This window comes from Nematostella vectensis, chromosome 3 (assembly GCF_932526225.1).
Source record: "Nematostella vectensis chromosome 3, jaNemVect1.1, whole genome shotgun sequence".
NCBI classification, from domain to species: Eukaryota; Metazoa; Cnidaria; class Anthozoa; order Actiniaria; family Edwardsiidae; genus Nematostella; species Nematostella vectensis.
The window spans coordinates 1,725,768-1,748,857 of record NC_064036.1 but is presented as its reverse complement, the minus strand read 5'-3'; the positions used below and the strand labels follow the sequence as shown (position 1 = coordinate 1,748,857).

The 23,090-nt window shown below is 39.9% G+C and overlaps 2 protein-coding genes across 3 annotated transcripts; one reads left to right on the top strand and one right to left on the bottom strand.

Moving 5' to 3' along the window:
• The first annotated feature begins 751 nt into the window (after nucleotides 1-751).
• On the top strand, nucleotides 752-14,024 carry LOC5517039 (cytoplasmic aconitate hydratase). Of its 2 annotated transcripts, XM_032386958.2 has the most exons (22): nucleotides 752-883; nucleotides 957-1,052; nucleotides 1,802-1,970; nucleotides 2,715-2,852; nucleotides 2,931-3,014; nucleotides 3,499-3,568; nucleotides 7,323-7,385; nucleotides 8,044-8,164; nucleotides 8,424-8,563; nucleotides 8,785-9,057; nucleotides 9,325-9,532; nucleotides 9,877-10,081; nucleotides 10,366-10,450; nucleotides 10,539-10,695; nucleotides 10,911-10,975; nucleotides 11,054-11,113; nucleotides 11,326-11,430; nucleotides 11,836-11,978; nucleotides 12,412-12,559; nucleotides 12,945-13,067; nucleotides 13,172-13,357; nucleotides 13,550-14,024. In XM_032386958.2, exons 1-22 carry the CDS (start codon nucleotides 874-876, stop codon nucleotides 13,661-13,663), a joined length of 2,763 nt encoding a protein of 920 aa, XP_032242849.2. In that variant the 5' UTR covers nucleotides 752-873; the 3' UTR covers nucleotides 13,664-14,024. The 2 variants fall into 2 exon arrangements, with proteins under 2 accessions (XP_032242849.2, XP_001637006.3); XM_001636956.3 differs by lacking the exon at nucleotides 2,931-3,014.
• A 193-nt stretch (nucleotides 14,025-14,217) lies between these two features.
• On the bottom strand, nucleotides 14,218-22,975 carry LOC5516976. The gene is made up of 7 exons (XM_048724551.1): nucleotides 22,596-22,975; nucleotides 22,078-22,222; nucleotides 18,885-21,443; nucleotides 18,086-18,301; nucleotides 16,194-16,386; nucleotides 15,567-15,841; nucleotides 14,218-14,910 (listed from the first exon to the last, which is right to left on the bottom strand). Exons 1-7 carry the CDS (start codon nucleotides 22,958-22,960, stop codon nucleotides 14,716-14,718), a joined length of 3,948 nt encoding a protein of 1,315 aa, XP_048580508.1. The 5' UTR covers nucleotides 22,961-22,975; the 3' UTR covers nucleotides 14,218-14,715.
• Between the last annotated feature and the right edge of the window lie 115 nt (nucleotides 22,976-23,090).

The following is a 23,090-nucleotide window of genomic DNA, read 5'->3' as shown; positions in this document are numbered from 1 at the left end:
ATTAGTAATGAGGTGGTATATTCCCGAGGGGAGGGAGTACCAAAAAACCACCAGAATGTTCTCATTTCGGCCGAGTATTTGGACTAAAAGCAGACGCGGAAAACGTCCGAAACTAAATTTCGGATTTGGAATGCACAACATGGCTTTACTTTTTTCATCTCTTGCTGTTGATCATGCTTTCATTTTCACATTTTAAGTAAGTTTCAAAATTATTAAAGAAATAAATGAATTTACTAGATCTTGTGTGTTTCTATGACAAGCGAGAAAACAGCATACAATTTTGCTGTGTTTCCTTTCTAGTAGGCTGGTAGAGTATCAACTAAGAGCAAGCACGTGTAGAAGATGAGGAAAATTTTCGCCAGGCGAGACGCCGGTCTGTCTCTTTGCGCCATTGCGGTTCTCCGCTTGGACTTGATATAATTTGGGTTATACTTTATACCGCTTTTCGATGGAATGCCGTCAATGATCCTTTTAATAATAAGCACTCCTTACCCCCAAAGCGCTAACTCATTCCCGCCCTTTTCCCAAAAAACGTGAACGCCTATTCCCACCAAACTGCATCGAAGCTCATGCACCTTGACGGGGGAAATGAGTCACTTGGTAAATCGTTTTCATGTAACAATACAGGTCTATCTTTTATATCCGTTAGAGGGGCCCACAAAGTAGTCTCCTACGCAGCCGTCCTTAGTGTCAGTCTCGAAACCCTCCCACTAAGAACGGCGCAGCGCAGCAGACTACCCACAAAGGAGCGCGGGCAAATTTTTCAGTTCGGGTTGCCTGTGTAATAAGATATGCCTGCGCCTGCACAACTGCGTACGCTCAGCGGCGGATATAAAGCCACGTGACCTTTCTACTAAAGTTTTATCGTCCAAGATGGCGCACGGTGAGTTTTGTGTATGCGTGCAACTTCTCACGTCTACCCCCAAAACACTAAACTTGATTTTCTCTATCTACAGACAACAGCCCATACAAGCACTGTATACAATCCATCAATGTGAATTCCCAAGAATTAAAGTATTTTGATGCGTCTAAGCTTGGCGAAGAAGCATTCGGTTTGTATCTCTCCGACTGAACCTTGAACTCTACAATGACTCAGAATCCTATGCGTTCTTGCATGAATAATTCCTTCCTTTAAATAATGACTCCCAGTTTCTAACAAAAAAAAAATATCGAAAACATTTACCAAGGTAGTTATAGACCCAGTTTATTGTCTACAATCGATTCCGAATTGATTGAAAAAAATATAAAAAATGTTGTTTAAAAACGTGAAATTGGATCCTTTTGGCATTTTGTGATGGTCCGCGTGACTTTCGTAAGTTCAAATAACCTGACCTTTTGCCACAGTTATAAACCCAACTTCGCACGTAATTCTATTCATAAACTCCTTGTTGCTGTGTTTATACAGAAATAACTGTTTATTTCTATTTTACTGCGCGGAAGTAGAACGTACAGTACTTTTTAATCCTTAATCTTGTACAATCCGTAATTACAAAATCTCTTTTGACTCGTTTAAAATACATATAAATATAAATTTAAGTGATTATGAATAAAAATCATTTAACTGCAACATTATGCACCAGATGGTGTGTTTACTCAAAAACAAAATGTAAATTATACTGTTGAGGCTCAAATATTTGATCTGGAGGAGTGCCCTCTTCATACCCTCCGCATTAGATCATATAGACAATGAATTTTGCACTATATAATTAATACAATTATTAGTTATGATACAAAAGTAATCTTTTTATACATTTTCTTTGCTGATTGTAGACAGTGACAGTTTATATGTTGCTTTTTACAGGGCGACTGCCATTTTCAATCCGTATCCTGCTGGAATCAGCTGTAAGAAACTGTGATAACTTCCAGGTTCACCAAAAAGATGTGGAGAACATCCTTGACTGGGAGAAGAACCAAGAACAAGCTGTGGAGATTCCATTCACACCATCACGTGTGGTGCTACAGGACTTCACGTATGTCCCAGTGCATTGCTGTAATGTACACAACCATCATTGTCATCATCATCATCAACATCTCCATTGTCACTATCATCATCACCAACAACATTTCCATTGTCACTATCATCACCACTACTATCAACATTTCCATTATCATCATCAATGTCATGCCACCATCACCATTCAGGCGCGTACACAGGGGGGTTCGCAGACCACCTAAGACTGTGCACACCCCCCCCCCCCACCCCTTGGTCAATCCTGGGAACATGCCTGCCATTGTCATTGTCGTCACTAACAAAATCATCTCTGATGTGACTATCACTATCCTGTATTATGGCTGAGGGCTGATGTGACTATCACTATCCTGTATTATGGCTGAGGGTTGATGTGACTATCACTATCCTGTATTATGGCTGAGGGCTGATGTGACCATCACTATCCTGTATTATGGCTGAGGGCTGATGTGACTATCACTATCCTGTATTATGGCTGAGGGCTGATTTGGACAGCACGATTTAGTCATATGCGACTTGCTCCTGACACCTCTACAACTCAGGTTATAGTGTAAACTTTCGACTACAGAGTTTTAGTGTGTAATTCAGGGCTAAGACATGTCTTAAGCAGGTTGCACATGACTAAATCTTGCTGAATGTAAAAGATTGCAGCATAACCTTTCATGCAATGACTGTGCTATCATACCACCTTTTATTCAATAAATCATGTTTTATTATTTCCCATATGGTATTCCGTTTCCTCTAGGGGTGTTCCAGCAGTAGTTGACTTTGCAGCAATGCGTGATGCCATCAAGAGACTTGGTGGTGACCCTGCCCAAATAAATCCTCTTTGCCCAGCGGATCTTGTTATAGACCACTCTGTGCAAGTTGATTTCACAAGAAAGTGAGTATCTATTTAAACGCTGCCAAGACAGCATCTGTACTTTAGTAATAGCACATTAATGCTGAACACTTTTTCTAGTCCAAAAACCAAGCCTTTTGATCCTGGTGGGGTGCAAACAGCCAGAGGGGAGCAGTGCCCGTTCCACACTTTACCCTCAAAATGGTGGGCATTTGTACTGTTTTCTTTCCCTGTGTTTCTTTAAATATCTCTCTTACACTGATTTGCTTGAAAAATGTGCTTTTAATCCCTGAAATAATGCTCTTATACAATATGTTTGTAATTGATAATTTATAATGTTACATTCAAGCAGTTGGATAAACATATCAATTAGCCTGATGTTTGGTTTTCCTTTTGGCTAATTCCCACCAACACTACCGACACTAAGTACTTAGAAAAAGCAGAATTAATGTGTTCATTCTGATACTTATTTCTAGTAATCTGTAAGATGCAGTACCTGATAAACTATGTAGTAAAATCAAGTCAAATAATAAAATCAAGTGTTGCTTTCATCGTCTTTTTTTCTTGACTCTTGTCAGAAGATAATTGCCTCTGTCTGACATCATAATTGCTTGTTAACTACATTGACCAAAACAATTTTTCCCAAATAAAAAAGCAAACAATTTCAAGTATATTGTTTTTCTTTCAGCACCACTGCACTGAAGAAGAATCAAGATCTAGAATTTGAGAGAAATAAAGAGAGATTCCTGTTTTTGAGGGTGAGCTTCGAATTAGTGTTGCCATATAATTTCTCTTGAAAATGAACCACAACAAAAGTAATCCAACCACAGAGAAATATCTATAAAATGAACCACACCAGAAAAATCAAACCACAGTGAAATATCTATAAAATGAACCACACCAGAAAAATCAAACCACAGTGAAATATCTATAAAATGAACCAAACCAGAAAAATCAAACCACAGTGAAATATCTATAAAATGAACCACACCAGAAAAATCAAACCACAGTGAAATATCTATAAAATGAACCACACCAGAAGAAATCAAACCACAGTGAAATATCTATAAAATAAACCACACCAGAAAAATCAAACCACAGTGAAATATCTATAAAATGAACCAAACCAGAAAAATCAAACCACAGTGAAATATCTATAAAATAAACCACACCAGAAAAATCAAACCACAGTGAAATATCTATAAAATAAACCACACCAGAAAAATCAAACCACAGTGAAATATCTATAAAATAAACCACACCAGAAAAATCAAACCACAGTGAAATATCTATAAAATAAACCACACCAAAAAAATCCAACCACAGTGAAATATCTATAAAATGAACCACACCAGAAAAATCAAACCACAGTGAAATATCTATAAAATGAACCAAACCAGAAAAATCAAACCACAGTGAAATATCTATAAAATGAACCACACCAGAAAAATCAAACCACAGTGAAATATCTATAAAATGAACCACACCAGAAAAATCAAACCACAGTGAAATATCTATAAAATGAACCACACCAGAAAAATCAAACCACAGTGAAATATCTATAAAATGAACCACACCAGAAGAAATCAAACCACAGTGAAATATCTATAAAATAAACCACACCAGAAAAATCAAACCACAGTGAAATATCTATAAAATGAACCAAACCAGAAAAATCAAACCACAGTGAAATATCTATAAAATAAACCACACCAGAAAAATCAAACCACAGTGAAATATCTATAAAATAAACCACACCAGAAAAATCAAACCACAGTGAAATATCTATAAAATAAACCACACCAGAAAAATCAAACCACAGTGAAATATCTATAAAATAAACCACACCAAAAAAAATCCAACCACAGTGAAATATCTATAAAATGAACCACACCAGAAAAATCAAACCACAGTGAAATATCTATAAAATGAACCAAACCAGAAAAATCAAACCACAGTGAAATATCTATAAAATGAACCACACCAGAAAAATCAAACCACAGTGAAATATCTATAAAATGAACCACACCAGAAGAAATCAAACCACAGTGAAATATCTATAAAATAAACCACACCAGAAAAATCAAACCACAGTGAAATATCTATAAAATGAACCACACCAGAAAAATCAAACCACAGTGAAATATCTATAAAATGAACCAAACCAGAAAAATCAAACCACAGTGAAATATCTATAAAATGAACCACACCAGAAAAATCAAACCACAGTGAAATATCTATAAAATGAACCACACCAGAAGAAATCAAACCACAGTGAAATATCTATAAAATAAACCACACCAGAAAAATCAAACCACAGTGAAATATCTATAAAATGAACCAAACCAGAAAAATCAAACCACAGTGAAATATCTATAAAATAAACCACACCAGAAAAATCAAACCACAGTGAAATATCTATAAAATAAACCACACCAGAAAAATCAAACCACAGTGAAATATCTATAAAATAAACCACACCAGAAAAATCAAACCACAGTGAAATATCTATAAAATAAACCACACCAAAAAAATCCAACCACAGTGAAATATCTATAAAATGAACCACACCAGAAAAATCAAACCACAGTGAAATATCTATAAAATGAACCAAACCAGAAAAATCAAACCACAGTGAAATATCTATAAAATGAACAACACCAGAAAAATCAAACCACAGTGAAATATCTATAAAATGAACCACACCAGAAGAAATCAAACCACAGTGAAATATCTATAAAATAAACCACACCAGAAAAATCAAACCACAGTGAAATATCTATAAAATGAACCAAACCAGAAAAATCAAACCACAGTGAAATATCTATAAAATAAACCACACCAGAAAAATCAAACCACAGTGAAATATCTATAAAATAAACCACACCAGAAAAATCAAACCACAGTGAAATATCTATAAAATAAACCACACCAGAAAAATCAAACCACAGTGAAATATCTATAAAATAAACCACACCAAAAAAATCAAACCACAGTGAAATATCCATAAAATAAACCACACCAGAAAAATCAAACCACAGTGAAATATCTATAAAATGAACCAAACCAGAAAAATCAAACCACAGTGAAATATCTATAAAATAAACCACACCAGAAAAATCAAACCACAGTGAAATATCTATAAAATAAACCACACCAGAAAAATCAAACCACAGTGAAATATCTATAAAATAAACCACACCAGAAAAATCAAACCACAGTGAAATATCTATAAAATAAACCACACCAGAAAAATCAAACCACAGTGAAATATCTATAAAATGAACCAAACCAGAAAAATCAAACCACAGTGAAATATCTATAAAATAAACCACACCAGAAAAATCAAACCACAGTGAAATATCTATAAAATAAACCAAACCAGAAAAATCAAACCACAGTGAAATATCTATAAAATGAACCAAACCAGAAAAATCAAACCACAGTGAAATATCTATAAAATAAACCACACCAGAAAAATCAAACCACAGTGAAATATCTATAAAATAAACCACACCAGAAAAATCAAACCACAGTGAAATATCTATAAAATAAACCACACCAGAAAAATCAAACCACAGTGAAATATCTATAAAATGAACCAAACCAGAAAAATCAAACCACAGTGAAATATCTATAAAATAAACCACACCAGAAAAATCAAACCACAGTGAAATATCTATAAAATAAACCACACCAGAAAAATCAAACCACAGTGAAATATCTATAAAATAAACCACACCAGAAAAATCAAACCACAGTGAAATATCTATAAAATAAACCACACCAGAAAAATCAAACCACAGTGAAATATCTATAAAATAAACCACACCAGAAAAATCAAACCACAGTGAAATATCTATAAAATGAACCAAACCAGAAAAATCAAACCACAGTGAAATATCTATAAAATAAACCACACCAGAAAAATCAAACCACAGTGAAATATCTATAAAATAAACCACACCAGAAAAATCAAACCACAGTGAAATATCTATAAAATGAACCAAACCAGAAAAATCAAACCACAGTGAAATATCTATAAAATAAACCACACCAGAAAAATCAAACCACAGTGAAATATCTATAAAATGAACCAAACCAGAAAAATCAAACCACAGTGAAATATCTACAAAATGAACCAAACCAGAAGAAATCAAACCACAGTGAAATATCTATAAAATAAACCACACCAGTAAAATCAAACCACAGTGAAATATCTACAAAATGAACCAAACCAGAAGAAATCAAACCACAGTGAAATATCTATAAAATGAACCAGACCAGAAGAAATCAAACCACAGTGAAATATCTATAAAATGAACCAGACCATTGAAATATCTATAAAAATGGGTCTTGAAAGTAACCCCCTATCAAAAGAAACAATGTCTATAAATGTTATTTTCTAGTTAAACTTACAGTAAGACAATAAGACAAACATGTTTTATGGTGTGCTTCAAGGTATCTACTGCTGGGAATACAAACATAACATTTGTTTGCCTTTGTTTCCAGTGGGGCTCTAAAGCCTTACAGAACATGACCATCATCCCTCCTGGCTCTGGCATCGTTCATCAGGTACTCTACTTGTAGCATGCATAAGTCAACCCTCTTGGGTAAGTACTCACCTAGTTTGAATAAGGTGATACTCTGAGAATATTATGTTTGTTAGTCTGCAGAGGTTCACTGGTACCGCATAAAAGACCAATATCCTGGTCTCTAAAAGCTATCTGCTTAAACAATAAACAAGTATTCTACACATTTCTAAACCAGAATATAATTCTTTATGGTCCTGTTTCTTATGCTATATTAACTGATTGACAGCACCTCATTTTGAGGCTACATACCTACAGCCCCTGTGAGTGGCTCCGCCAAGGGTCTGTTACCCCTGAACCCCTGAGTACCCCTGAACCTCACAAGTCTTGTTAAAAAAAGACAACATTCTACTTGACAATTCATAACCAGTGCAGGACAGAGAAGTTAGAAATAATACCATGTTTAGGATAAAATGCTTTTGAATATATACACTTTCTGGAACTGAGAAGGTAGAAGAAGGTAAAAAAATAATTTCCTATCTGGCGTCCCTATCCATGTATAGCGAATAAGTATCCCCCCTTACTGCTACCGTTGTCCTTAGTGTCTCTGTCTTGCATTAATACATTTCTTTACCAATTATTTGATTCCCATGAAATATTGCTAGTTGCAGCATATATAATTTTGAGTACAATCTCTGCAGGTAAATCTAGAGTACCTGGCTCGTGTTGTATTTGACAAGAATGGAGTGCTATACCCGGACAGTGTTGTTGGAACCGATTCTCACACTACAATGATAAATGGACTTGGCATTGTTGGCTGGGGTAAGGCTATTTTTTAATGTTTGCTTTGCCCTGAGATTGATATTATGTAAGACTCTGTTTGTTCCAAGTAATGCAACTAATGCTTTCTCCATTAACAACTACTGATCATGGCAGTCCCTATAAATGTGATTACAAATAGTTGGTATAAGGGTAAGACTTTAAAGTATTATGGGACTTTTAGGGTTTTCTTCACTCCCTTTGACAGAGATGGTCTTGTATATAAAAGCACAGCATTAATTTTAAAATGTCTTGTTTTCAGGTGTTGGTGGAATAGAGGGAGAAGCCGTCATGCTTGGCCAAGCCATCAGCATGGTCCTACCTAAAGTTGTTGGCTACAAGCTGGTTGGAGGTGTTCATCAACTAGTCACTTCCACTGATATCGTGCTAACAATCACAAAGGTTTGTGCACCTCCTCACATTCAAAGGGCAGAGCTACCTCCACAAACACCTAAATTATTGATGCAAATTATGTGAAACATTATTGTGTTTCATGAACATAATTGTCAGACCATTTTGTGGTAATTGACATACAGCGACTTATTAATCGGCATTCAAAGAAATCCTGGACAAGTCAATGTACATGGAAATGTATGTCTCATCATTTATATTTCTCTTACTAGGACCTGCGACAGAGAGGCGTTGTTGGCAAGTTTGTAGAATTCTTTGGCCCCGGCGTTGCAGAGCTGTCCATTGCTGACCGTGCGACCATTGCTAACATGTGCCCTGAATATGGTGCAACAGTTGGTTTCTTCCCTGTTGATGACAAGAGCATGTTGTACCTGAGACAAACTGGTCGTGACGAGAGCAAGATTGCCATGATTGAGGCATACCTCAAGGCTTCTAAACTCTTCAGGGATTACAATGACCCAAGCAGTGACCCTGTGTTTTCTGAGGTAAGCTTTCTATTAATTAGCAAATTGCTATTTTTTAGAAAGGAATATACTGTAGAAATGGGGAGGTTTGATTTCTTGCTCCCATAGCTACTGAAAAGATTAAGAAACAATCCAATTATGAACTCTAGCATGAAACTATGATCCCAAACACCTAAATCCATGATATAAATCAGGGTTTGGGTAAAAAATGGAATGTCTCATTGTACTCCCACAAAGTAAAAACTTGGAACTTTTCCCTTGAATTAACATACTGCATACAATGTTTAGGTTGTAGAGCTAGACCTTTCGACTGTTGTACCATCCCTGTCTGGTCCCAAGAGACCACACGATCGTGTCTCTGTCTCTGGAATGAAGGAGGATTTCCAACAGTGTCTGAACAACAAGATTGGTTTCAAAGGCTTTGCTATTCCTCCTGAAAAACAAACTGATGAGGCTCCTTTCACATTTGAGGGTACTGAGTACAAGCTTAGACATGGTAAGTGAGGGAGCAGCTACTAAGAAACACAGAAACTGGCTACTGTTGGTTTCTGTAAGACAATGTGCAGCTACACTGTATCTAAGAAAAACACGAACTGTGATTCCTGTTTATTTGCTAAGCATATCTAATTTTAATGTGAATATATAAAATATTCAGTGATTGGCCATGTCGAAGTATAAGAGTACTCTAAATATTCTCACCACTAGTGTATATCTGTGTAGTATACATCTTATTTTGAAGCATCTCTAGAACCAATGATACAGTACAACATGTCTTTATTAGTCTTCAATCACTATAAACAAATCTCTATGTCCTTATCAAATTTGATTAAACTGTTCCAGGATCTGTTGTAATATCAGCCATCACTAGCTGTACCAATACCAGTAACCCATCTGTTATGCTGGGAGCTGGACTCTTGGCCAAGAAGGCTGTCCAGGCAGGACTTAGTGTCTCACCATACATCAAGACCAGTCTGTCACCTGGGTCTGGTGTGGTCACATACTACCTACAAGAGAGTGGGGTGTTGCCGTATCTTGAGCAACTAGGGTACAGTATCCACCTGATCGATAAATGTTAATTATGAATTTTAGCCTGGCTCTGTCTCCCAACTTTCGTCATTTTTGTCTTGTTTTTTTTACGAGTATTGGAAACCCTCATCGTATTGAAATATATAAGCTTTCCTGCATTGTTTGATACTTTTTTGGATTGAATTTCACCTTTTACATTTGACAAACTTTTCTAAAACTTGGCCATGTCAGATTCTGAACTATAAAGTTATTCTTGGGACACTGAGCATCCAGCATTCTGATTATATATCTATCTGTGCACAGGTTTTCTGTGGTAGGCTACGGGTGCATGACTTGCATAGGAAATTCTGGCCCTCTATCGGAGCCGGTGGGAGAAGCCATAGAGAAGGTACTGATTGCTAAACACTGTTGTTTGTTTTGATCCTATGTTTTAGTCTATACCAAAAAGTTAATCCTTTTCTTTATTGTCATTTCAGGGTGATCTTGTTGCATGTGGGATCCTTTCTGGCAATCGCAACTTTGAAGGGCGTATCCACCCCCTTACCCGTGCAAACTACCTTGCGTCACCTCCTCTATGTATTGCCTATGCCATTGCAGGGACAGTCCTGATTGACTTTGAAAAGGATCCTCTAGGTAGGTAATTTTAATTAAAAATCGAGGTTGACTTCCTTTCTTACAAGTTCACTCGTGAATGAGAAAGCCTCTGGGAAAAACTTTGTTATAACTTGTGGCGAATTCAAAAGGAGCTAAGCAACTAATTAGTTGCACTATATTAAAATAGCTACCAGGAGTTGTTCTTGGGAAATTTGCTGGTTGTTTACTAAGATTCTAAATCTTGTTTTAACCAGGAAAATCAAGTGATGGTAAGGATGTCTTCTTGAGAGATATATGGCCCACCAGAGATGAAATCCAGGTAATTTGTCTGTGTGACTAATCTTCACAGTCATTCCAGTCTATTCTGCTTACCTGATGTTATTTTCTTTGTCACCAGGAGGTCGAGAGACAGTATGTCATCCCTTCGATGTTCAAAGAAGTTTACTCCAAAATCCAGGTAACATGTTTAGAAGCTCTTACCTTAAGACTTCTGCACCATCGGGACAGATCATAGGAATATGAAAATAACTAGAAATTAGTTTTGAAAAAAAGGATCCAATGTTGAATACTTTATATGCATTGCAGGATATAGTACTATCCGAGCACTGCATGCAATTCACAGAGGGTTTATTCCCCTGCAATCCTTACTAATTGTTCGTCGTTCAACAGACTGGCAATGCCCAGTGGAATAGCCTTGATGCTCCTGACTCGCTCTTGTACCCATGGGATGAGAAGTCTACCTATATCAAGAGCCCCCCATTCTTTGAGGCCATGGTGAGAATGCTGCCTTTATGTCCTGTTTACCCTGCTCCGAAAGACACCTGCTTGACAAGGACACCTCTTCTAGCTACGTTATAATTTTCCGTTTTTTTTTTACGTGGACTTCCTAGTCGAGTTGATTCAACCCCCCTGACTTTCCTTCTGGCTCTGTAATAATTACGGGTTTGTGGTTGCTATTAGTGTCCTGATGAACGGCGTTCCTCTAAAATCGACCTTTGGCGTGAGGCGTGAGCAAAACCATACTGGCAGCAGCTATCAAACATCCTGGGTTTTCTGTAACAAAAAAAAAAGACATTATTCCACTAGAGTGGTCACTTGTTGAACAATCATTTACATAGGTTCTGTAATCATCTGTATGTATCTATAACGCGGTTATGTTCGTGTTCGTATGTTATCCAGACACGAGAACTGCCTGAGATCAAAGGCATCCAGAATGCTGCAGTACTACTCAACCTCGGTGACTCCGTGACAACCGACCACATCTCACCAGCTGGAAGCATCTCTCGCACCAGTCCTGCCGCACGCTACCTCTCCGACAGAGGGTGAGTCTAGCCCAACTTTGTTGATGTAATGTTTTTCGGGACTAAAACATCACGAAGAAATAGACAGCTCGTTGAACACAACAACTGAACTCCATTTATTTCTGAACAACCCCCGACATGCCCACGAGGCATTCCAAATATGGTGTACAACACAGGGAGCCCATCCGAATATATTACAGTTGACACATTCGGTACCTCTTTTTGCCGCATCTGATTCAGATATTGATAAACAACTCAAGTGGTAGTGGAACACATTACCTAGAAATCGAGAAAGCTCCGTGCATCACTTTAAGTGGCAACCCAATAAATTAGGACAGATGAGTACGTCGTGACGAAACTCCATTGCCATTGATGATCTAGAGTAGCGTACCTGATCTCCAAGTTTAGCGAGCTGTTATGATTCCCAATAACCAAGCCCTTTTTCCCACCTTAGTTTGACCCCACGCGAATTCAACTCTTATGGGTCTCGCCGCGGTAATGATGCGGTCATGGCCCGTGGTACGTTCGCGAATATTCGCCTTGTCAACAAATTTATTGGGAAGGCTTCACCCAAGACGAAGCACTTCCCTTCTGGAGATACGGTAAGACCGAATGACTAAAAATTATGTTTAAGAGTTACTCGTTCTCGGTCACCAATAGGGTTGTGAGAATAACTCTTAGTTTCGTCCTGGCTATTTCACAAATTCATTTAAAAAATATATTTTTTTTTACAGCCTAGCATTACTAACTTGCTTCTTATGGCCAGTTTTGACCAGTATAGGAGTCAACGGGTAAAAAGCGAGAATTATTCATAGTCTATGTGGCAATGAAACATGTTCCGTGAAATACTGACTTGATATCGAGGATTTGTATTTGTATTGTTATCACTTTCTTGTTAAAATTCTTTTGTTCTTCCTGTAAAAAACCTGAAAGTGAACACGTTTAGTCTTTGTGGTAACGCATTTTTTGCCCCTTTCTCCAATGCAGATGGACATCTTCGACGCCGCTGAGCGCTACCAGAAGGAAGGCCGTACCACCATCATTCTTGCCGGCAAGGACTACGGATCAGGCTCGTCACGTGACTGGGCAGCCAAGGGTCCCTGGATGCAGGTGAATTTTTAAACCATGGACCAGCCATGATTTACAGGGACCAAAAGTAAGGTTGCACGGGGCTGGGTTAGGGTTATGCTAACAATGGGCTGTTTTAACCATAGGGCGTCCGTGCAGTGGTAGCGCAGAGCTACGAGCGCATTCATCGCAGCAATCTTGTAGGTATGGGCATCATTCCTCTGCAATTCCTGGAAGGCGAGTCCGCCGAGACGCTGGGCCTTACGGGCCAAGAAGCCTACAACATTAACCTGCCACAGGAGCTGTCCACTGGACAAGTCATTGATGTCTCGGTTAGTCACGCTCATTGCCTGGAGGGGGGAGGGGGGGGGAAGAACAGAAAGGGGGCAGGGACGCGTTTTCCGGGCGCCCTTGTTATTTTTAATGCCGTTTTTCTCCGCCGCTTTTTATACAGTTTGACCAAATCCCCACGCCAAATGCTCAACAACGCCGTGGTAACGTTCACTTGTTTTTTTTTTATTTAGTTGAGTGACGGTCGCTCGTTTAAGGCCAAGGTCAGGTTTGATACGGACGTGGAGCTGACGTACTTCAAGCACGGAGGTATCCTGAACTACATGATTCGACGCATGCTTAAGTGATAACACCGCTGGACGACTCACAATGCTACATGACCCTCAACGCTAGGTCATAGTTCAAAAAATAATGCATTAGCAGATAGATCTGCTCTGCGAATCCAAACTTTCTCGGTGGAGGTATACTTGTGGACTTGGAAGGATCTCCCTTTGCGACCACAAACAGCCCAAATATGCATCCATTAAATACAAATGAGATATGTCGCATAGAAAGTAAAGTAGCCTAGTAATAGGGTTCTCGGTCAATTTTCTCATTTTGTATCATAGGAATATTAGGTCGTCTATTTCAATTCGCAAAACGAAAAAAAATATTGTAATAAGTGAAGTGTTTGTGCTGAATGATGGGAAATAAATCAAGATGAATAAAGGTGATGTTGCTTATTCATGTTATAGTTGGTTAAAGGGGAAAACTCTTCCATTATATAAGGGTCAGTATGCAGCTCTTACAAGCTGCAATTTGATTGGGCAAATGGACAATACCGCACCTCGACACAAAGAACGAGAAGAATAGAGACAAAAGAACTCCTTTGTAGAACAAAGATAATAGGAGACAAAGCAGCTGCGTAGTAAAGCATTTCTAATATTGATATATGAAGTACACCTAATACATAAATAAAACATATTTTTATTCCCCTACATTTAGATAATTTAAATGCTTATTTCAGCAGAACTCTTCAGCACTTGGGTTCCCGAGATGAGGGCTTCTCATTCAAGGACCGCCACATTTGTCATTTACATAATTTAGTCCTTTTTAGGCAATTCTACTGACACGCATAAACAAACTACCGAAACCAACAACAGGGCACCCGTCAGTGTAATTGGCTAATTGTCCCTGTACAGCTACTTGGAATCAACAGGGTACCCGGAAACAGATGCACTTTCATAGGCTACCTGTCGTCAGATCCAACTAGACACCACAGGCTACCCATCGTCGGGAGAGGCACCACAGGCTACCCATCGTCAGAAGATCCACCTGGGCACCACAGGCTACCCATCGTCAGGAGATCCACCTTAGCACCACAGGCTAACGGTCGGTAAATTCTCTAGTGCGACAAAGGCTAGTAGATCCACTTGGGCTTGACTGGCATTGCATAGTAGTCTGTAATCAAAAGCGTCCCTCTACAGACGGCTACAATCTGCGCCAAGTGGTCGTCGTTGATTTTATCGCTGTATTCTAGCACGACCTGCTTCAAGAGTGGGGCGTAGGTCTGTGACCGAAATGGCAGGTCTGTTTCTGGACGCTTTGCAATGTCCTAAAGACAATAAGGACGACTAAGAAATGATATAACTCGCTTACTGAATGATTGGCTAACTTAATCAAACTAGGGTTAGCGTGCGCCTATAATTGACTACCTCGCTGACCTAGGGTTTGCGATGGATGCCCTATATGACTGACTGTGAATGATTAGAAAGGGGGAGGCAATGTTGAAAAATAACCGAGTGATCGGCTGACATACTGACCTATCACACGGTAGGGTTCGCTTGTGCCTACATGAGTTGAATACGTCGGGACCGACTTATCATAAGACAATAATATATTTCATGGAGCAGGGGCGGATCTAGTGGTGGGCCGAACGGGCCACGGCCACCCTCACCCTGGGAGACTAGAAGGGCAAGGGACAGGAGAAGTGGAGAGACTTGGGCCGAACGGGCCACGGCCACCCTCACCCTAGGAGACTAGAAGGGCAAGGGACAGGAGAAGTGGAGAGACTTGGGCCGAACGGGCCACGGCCACCCTCACCCTAGGAGACTAGAAGGGCAAGGGACAGGAGAAGTGGAGAGACTTGGGCCGAACGGGCCACGGCCACCCTCACCCTAGGAGACTAGAAGGGCAAGGGACAGGAGAAGTGGAGAGACTTATCCGATTTTAGGTGCCATAAGCTGAATAGGTATCATATAACTAACTGACCGTATCGCAAAGCTTGAGCGAGTGACCAGGACCCGACTCCGCCTTCTTCTTCAGTTGCAGCATTCCTTGATTGATACGCCAGCGAGACAGATCCCCTATAATGCGCAGGAACGGTTTTGATGTGATCAACTTCAGGCCCGATAGACAAGCTTTTTTTAGACAACTACAGTGCAAAAGTACAGCGGATATCCCCACATCTGTCAGGCTCGAGTTCCAGCTCAAGTCGATAATATCAAGCTGAGGCATGTAGAACGCAAGGCAAGACACCATGGAATCTGATGATTGAGGTAACAATGATCATTGTGAGAAAAAAATACTATCTTATGATAAAAATGTGTAAAAAGGTACTGTCTATCTTATCAATTATTATGAGAACGATCATGGCCACGATAGTGGTTGTTAATGATAGTGAATATTTATAACCGCAATATCATTATATCGATAAGTACGCAGACAATGATGCCATAAGAAATGCTCCTGGAGGATGGCTGTTCTTGCTGTGGTTTTGATGATGATGGTGATGATGATAATAATCATAATAATTTTGATGATGGTGATACCTTAAACATGATGATATTGCTAGATAATGAAAGCTTAGAGGATCATGTGGTAAGAGAAGTATGTTACCAGTCAAGTTTGTAACACCAGATAACTTGAGTGACGTCATGGCATGACAGTTAGCTGTCAGCATATCCATGGAAACACCAGACGCGTCGCACTGACGTAACGACAGTGTTCTAAGATTGACACAAGACGTAGCAACACGAGAGATACCAACATCTGTGACGTCCTCACACCAGGAGAGATCTAGATCTTGCAACTAATGGTACCCAAAAAGACAATTGTCATTTTTCGGACAACCATTTTGAAATCAGTATTCACAGGGGCTCAAAAGTAGGGGCAATCATCTGTATTATAAAAATGTCACAGCGTTTCCTAGGATCAGGCTATTTTTAGACGCGCGAGCACGGACGGGCCAATCAGCTACTTTGACGTTGGTCGCGCGCGCGAGTGACGTGAGGCTGCACGCGCAAATTGCAGTTAGGAAGAATATATTTTCATCTATCATCCGTCGGTTTTGTTTGTTTACCAAAAGAATTGCAAGCTATAATTCAAAGTCATAGGTAGGGTTGTATTCATATTAAAGAGAGCAACAAAAAGTCAAAGTACTGAAGAGAGAACAGCTTTTTGTCTAAGACTGCGCGTGCAGTTGAGCTCAGCCAAAACGTCAACACAAAGGCTGAATCTGATTGGCTCGTCCGCGCGTCTAAAAATAGCCTAATCCTAGAAAACGCCGTGACACCTATATAGTACCAGAATGTGGGGAAGTTGATTGCCCCTACTTATGAGCCCATGGTATTCTATATAAATAACAAACCTTTCATTTTAAAGATTACTCCTATTTTTGGGAATTACGCCAATAGCAATAGCAATACGGAAAACTGCATTCGGCTATTTTAAAGGCAAGGTAACTAAACAAGTTGACTCCTTTTGGTATTTTGCTTTAATATACTGTGCACATCCGGCGCGGACAAAGACAAATACTGACCTGTTTACGAAAAACAACCGTTGAACACTGTCGCCTCGATTAACAGAATGAATACATGCAGTCCATACTTAACGTACGAACTCTAAATATTTTGACCTGTTTACGTAAACGGTGTATGGTGGACGGTTGGGATTTTTCGCAAAGAGCCCACATACAAAAACAACAGAGTTGTTGTGACCGCCATTGTGACAAGCGTGGCGCCCTAACCATAACTCTAACCCGTCCTTGTAGTCTGACTTACCCTTACAGCGGCGGACTCCTTTATTGTGACTAGCGTGGCGCCCTAACCATAACCCTAACCCGTCCTTGTAGTCTGACTTACCCTTACAGCGTTGGCCTGCTTTATTGTGACTAGCGTGGCGCCCTAACCATTACTCTAACCCGTCCTTGTAGTCTGACTTACCCTTACAGCATTGGCCTGCTTTATTGTGACTAGCGTGGCGCCATAACCATAACCCTAACCCATCCTTGTGGTCTGACTTACCCTTACAGCGTTGGCCTGCTTTATTGTGACTAGCGTGGCGCCCTAACCATTACTCTAACCCGTCCTTGTGGTCTGACTTACCCTTACAGCGTTGGCCTGCTTTATTGTGACTAGCGTGGCGCCATAACCATAACCCTAACCCGTCCTTGTAGTCTGACTTACCCTTACAGCGTTGGCCTGCTTTATTGTGACTAGCGTGGCGCCCTAACCATAACCCTAACCCGTCCTTGTGGTCTGACTTACCCTTACAGCGTTGGCCTGCTTTATTGTGACTAGCGTGGCGCCATAACCATAACTCTAACCCGTCCTTGTAGTCTGACTTAACCTTACAGCGGCGGACTCCTTTATTGTGACTAGCGTGGCGCCCTAACCATAACCCTAACCCGTCCTTGTGGTCTGACTTACCCTTACAGCGGCGGACTCCTTTATTGTGACTAGCGTGGCGCCATAACCATAACTCTAACCCGTCCTTGTGGTCTGACTTACCCTTTCCGCGGCGGACTCCGCTATTGTGACCAGTGTGGCGTCAGTAATGGCAGCCTCGGCTAGAGACACGGTCTGCAACGCGCGCCCGCCATACATCAGTGGCATCACGCCCTGGTCTGTGATGTAAGGGATGCCCTTCAGGTCGATGGATGTCAGGTGGGGGCAGAGAGTGGGGATGATGCTGATGCACTTGTCAGAGAGACGCTCGCAGTCAATCTAACAAAAGTAAGGAATCGCATTTGTGTCATACAGTCGATAGAGAAAATACATTTTCAAGCAATGGCCACGTATTTACCAGCACGAGTAAGTCCATTGAACAGGCAGGCATAAACAGATTTGTATTTTTTTTTCGCTACTTGCCTCGCTGTTTGCAAGAAATATATGTGATCAAGCCTCTAGATATAACCATAAGTATTATACTTCATTTGCGAAATTCCATCGAATATATGGCAATAGCTTCCCCAAACTGACCATCGAAAATAGATGGTTCTCACACTTTCTGCTAGGGTAACCAAAGGGTGGCTGACCACATAGACTCTTTAATGCAAACCCTGGTGCAAGCTGCCCAATATTGTCTGACTTTGGTAACACAACAATGCTTGGAGGCTGTTCTGATTTCAGATGAGTGTGCGGACAATCATACAATATTTTTGCCACACCATGCGAAATCTTGTGCATCATCTAATATGGTGTGGAGATAGCAAAATATGGTGGGGCCACATGCTTTTTTTAATGTAGGCTCTGTTGAACAAAGCCCAAATACCGCTTTATATCGTGTAGAATCTAGGACGGTACTCACCAGTGTGAGTGATCGCAAGCCAGGCTGATTCCCGAGGAACTCAATCAACGTCTCATCGTCCAAATGGGACCAAGACGCCGTGAAACTCCTTAAGCTGGTGTTGATACGAGAGAACATTCTCAAGCAAGCACAGCCTAGCTTTATACTGTGAAAACTAATATTACTGATATCCAAGGATAATATATGTGGTTTAAAGTTTAAATATAATCCGTCCGGTCCGGGTATACCTGTTGTTGGTGGTAGCATGTTCGATTCTGTTGCCATTGAGGCATTGGACATCTCTGAATTTACTGCCAGTTTGTTCTGGAAGAAACGAGGACCTTCATCTATGGCAAGATGAACGCACTCGGTGTTGTAGCTTAGAACAATGTAATCATCAGTCAAGGTTTCGTCGTCTTCAGAAGGATCAACATTATTATCGCCGCTAGGTTTACTATCACCGTCATTAGGTGCAGCAGTAGCAAAGTAACTAGCACAACTACAATCGTTTTTGAAATTACCGATTCCATTTGTCTCATCTACAACATTTTCAGCAGAACAGCCACCATCTCCATCATTTGTGGTGTCCCTGTCGATTAAGCCACCTTTATCGTTGCCACTCCCATCAATACTGCCACAATTATTAGCACCTTCATTTTCGGAGTCTCCTAAAAGATCCTCAAGAGCTCTTGTTAGACTTGTAATTGCTCCGCTGAAACGCGATCCATTTGGCTTTTCATAGTCAGACCAGAGGAAGTCAAGATCAGCAAATTGCGATTCAAGCTCCTCAACCTCGTTGTCGATATCCCGGTCTGTCAATAATGGATCTGAGTCAGCACCTTGAATGTTGTTTTCAGTAGATAATCTTGATTTACCTTGATCGGTACCGATATCTCCAGCACTACAAACCAAGACTTTATCAACTTCATTAGAAAAAGGTGCAGCATCTATCTCCATGGTATCAACACCAACAACATAAGTATCCTCTTCTGTTGAAACAACGTTATTGCTACCATATAAACATTTGCTAGGTCTGCAATTGGCATTATTCACATAGTTGTCACCATCATGGGTATTGAGATAAATAACATCAATAACGTGACCACTAGTAAGCTGACTAGCACTTCCTTGAACGACATAGCCCTTTCGCCGAGCATCACCATTTCTACTCCCTGTATTATCAGAGAAACCTCCGTTAAGTAGCCCATCAGGAGTTAAACTACTGTAATACCTTAAACCAATGTCAATGTCATTGGCATCAATGAGCTTGTTATAATCAGTTATTGTTGTATTAACTACATTTTCAGAGCGAGATGAGGAACACAACTCTGTGCTAGTCATACATGTACCAGTGGTGCTAATGGTCAGGTCAGTACACTCACAAAGAATTTCATCTGATTCTGAACACTCGCAGGGAAGAGACGTTCCAGGTGAGCCCTTAATGTAAACAAGTGCATCATCACCCTCGTCATTATCATCGCTAGATACTAAATCTCCTAACGCACTTGACAAGCATGCAATCGCGTCCCCGAAGATGTCAGACGTCTTTGTCCTTCCTTCATCTAGAATATCTTCAAACCAGGATACTTGGTTCAGGAATTCTTGGTCTTGGGAAGCAAATTCGTTAGGTTTGGTTTGTGCCAACATATAAGCATTTCCTGGTGTGATATCAATCGATGCAATAGAATGTGAACTTGTTACATTGTCTTTAAAATTTCTGGTCTCATGCATTGAATGGCTCGAGTCTAAATTCTGATTGTCTTGTTGACTTATCTTCAAAAATTCAATACACACAGAGTTGTCGATAAAGCTGCTATTATTTTCGACCCTCCCTTCAACTCCTATTGTTTGAGTATTATCTTCCACATATAGAGCCTGTTTATACTCATCTGCAAGTGAAGTTTCTTTAAAAACACACAAGTCACTTTCAATTTTAGAGACAGAAACATCGAGCTTTTCTTCTGGTGCTGCTACAACGCTCCTCTCATCTTCACTTTCAGTAGAATGTAAAGATGGACAAACAGCTTCTTTGTTTTTATTATCAGATAAAACAGCTGCTTTATTTCTAAACTCTTCTGGTATATCACAAAGAAATCTATCTTTCCCAGAAGTCCCTGAAGCTTGTGTATCACTTTCATTTTTATAATCAAGTTCTTCGAGATTGTAATTTTCTTCATTTTGTGTACCAAAATAACTTTTGTTTGCAACAACCTTCAAAATCTCCGCACATTCTGGATCTGCTTTTTCAACAACGTTCACAAAGGACTTAGAGTCCAGGCCAGCAAGATGCAACAGAGCAACACACCCTACGCCTGTCCAAGCAACGTTGACTGTGGTAAGCGTAGGGCCACACAACTCGACCAAGTGTTTTATTGATGTGCTGGTTAGATGCTGACAGCCAGAGATGTCAATACTCGATAGGCAGGATCCAGCATGCAGTGCTCTCTGAGAAGGGACATGCTGAGATGTCTCGGCAGAATTAGGAGCGTTGGAAGAGTTGATTGCAAAAGCATTGTCAGTGATGTTTTTGCAACTTGAGAGATTCAAATGCTGAAGACTCGGACAGCACATCATAATAATCTACAGAAAAATGTAAATATATATATATTAAAAGTTTACAATTAGATTATTCAATGTGAGATTTCAATATAGCTAGTACAATATTGTTGTTCTAGGATTTGCTATGTGAGTGTCTCAGGGGGTTCTGACAAGCCTCCCTTCATCTTAGGTATCCACAATTGCATGATAAAATGAAATTCCTTTTGGAGAAAATTGGCAATTAAATAGATAAACATTAAACCAACTCCCTTTTAAAACTTTCTTCTATCTGAGATCTCCTTACTTGGACCTCACATCTGTTTGCAATCCCCTTGTCACCTTGTGAAGGAAGCTTCTAAATAAATCACAGGCGGCCCAAGTTCATTATAAGTACAATCTATCTACTGTTTTGCAGTAGTTTTACAGTGTTTATATGGGTTTGTATAAGCGCCATCAGTAAACTCGCTAAATTGCTTAAAATCACTTCAAAGTTCCAGAAAACAGTGTAAAATAAAATTATAAGTCTTAACTGAACTTATGCTGTTGTTATTTCTCGATTTAGATATAGAAGATTTTGAACTTGGGCCGCCTGTGAATAAATAAATAAAAAACTCTGGGAATAATTATTACCACAAATGGTCTTCCAATAGTCAAACACTATTAGGAAATATCTCACCTGAAGAACATCATCTGTGACCATTTCACAATCTTCCAAATATAGATGGGTTAAGTTTACTGAGTGGTCCTTTAAGCAACGAAGCACAGTAGGACGGATGAGATGGTCACACGCACTGAGATCCAGAAAATTGATGTGACTGCACCTATCGGAAATTCATTCAACTTACTACACTGCAACATACAGTAACAGCAACCATTACTGGATACTTCTACTGGTTAAGCCAGAGGGGGGAGGGGTAGTTGTGGGAGGGGATATTCAAAACGCAAGTTGGGACAAATATTTGTGGATTGTGGTGTCACTGCCCCCCCCCCCCCCCCACCTCTCCCTCATCCCCCGACATTATTCATCACTGCTGGAGAGCCATCTCTTTAACCTGAGCTGAAAGGATAGTCTTTTCGGTTTAGCATTAATCTAAGTGTTAACCTGAAAACACTATAGAATGCTATATGTGGAGGGAAACTGCGCCTTCGAGTACTTGTACTTAAGTACTTTTTCATGGTAACTAAAACTCTTACTTGATCATCACATCTATGAGACCTTTGCACGTTACACGAGAACACTCTGTGAGCTTTAGGTGCCTCAAGTGTGGTGGGGAAAGGAGAGTGAGCAGTTCATCTGTAAGTTCGCCAGGAAAATCCGTGATTATCGAATGTAAAACATCGTCACCAAGAAATGTTTTGCTATCGTCATCCCGAAACTGGGATAAAATCAATGATCTTTCCCTGATATCATCGCAGCTCCATAGTAGCGTTCTTATTATATTGGTTCTCGCGATGATTGTTAGCTGCGGTGGTTGCATTTTGCAGAGAGATGGTTGCTTGAATAGTAGTTCTTCAAAGAGAGGAGTCAACTTTCGGCCACCATATTTGTTTAATTCCATGATGCATTGCGGTTGGAAATGCAAACATTCAGTCACGTTACGCTTACGTCACGCAATGATAATAAAAACACCTTATCTCACTCCGAAACTAAAATAAACTACATTTTTTTTTCGGGATCCGGTATCCATC

Excerpts from the sequence above, each read along its gene's own strand:
- LOC5517039 (XM_032386958.2), top strand. Across the intron at positions 7,386-8,043 it reads GCTCTGGCATCGTTCATCAG|GTAAATCTAGAGTACCTGGC; the intron begins GTACTCTACTTG and ends CAATCTCTGCAG. Across the intron at positions 13,358-13,549 it reads GACAAGTCATTGATGTCTCG|TTGAGTGACGGTCGCTCGTT; the intron begins GTTAGTCACGCT and ends TTTTTTATTTAG.
- LOC5516976 (XM_048724551.1), bottom strand. The coding sequence starts at position 22,960 with ATGGAATTAAACAAATATGGTGGCCGAAAGTTGACTCCTCTCTTTGAA. Across the intron at positions 22,223-22,595 it reads CTCATAGATGTGATGATCAA|GTGCAGTCACATCAATTTTC; the intron begins GTAAGAGTTTTA and ends AATTTCCGATAG. Across the intron at positions 14,911-15,566 it reads CGCTCAAGCTTTGCGATACG|GACATTGCAAAGCGTCCAGA; the intron begins GTCAGTTAGTTA and ends TATTGTCTTTAG.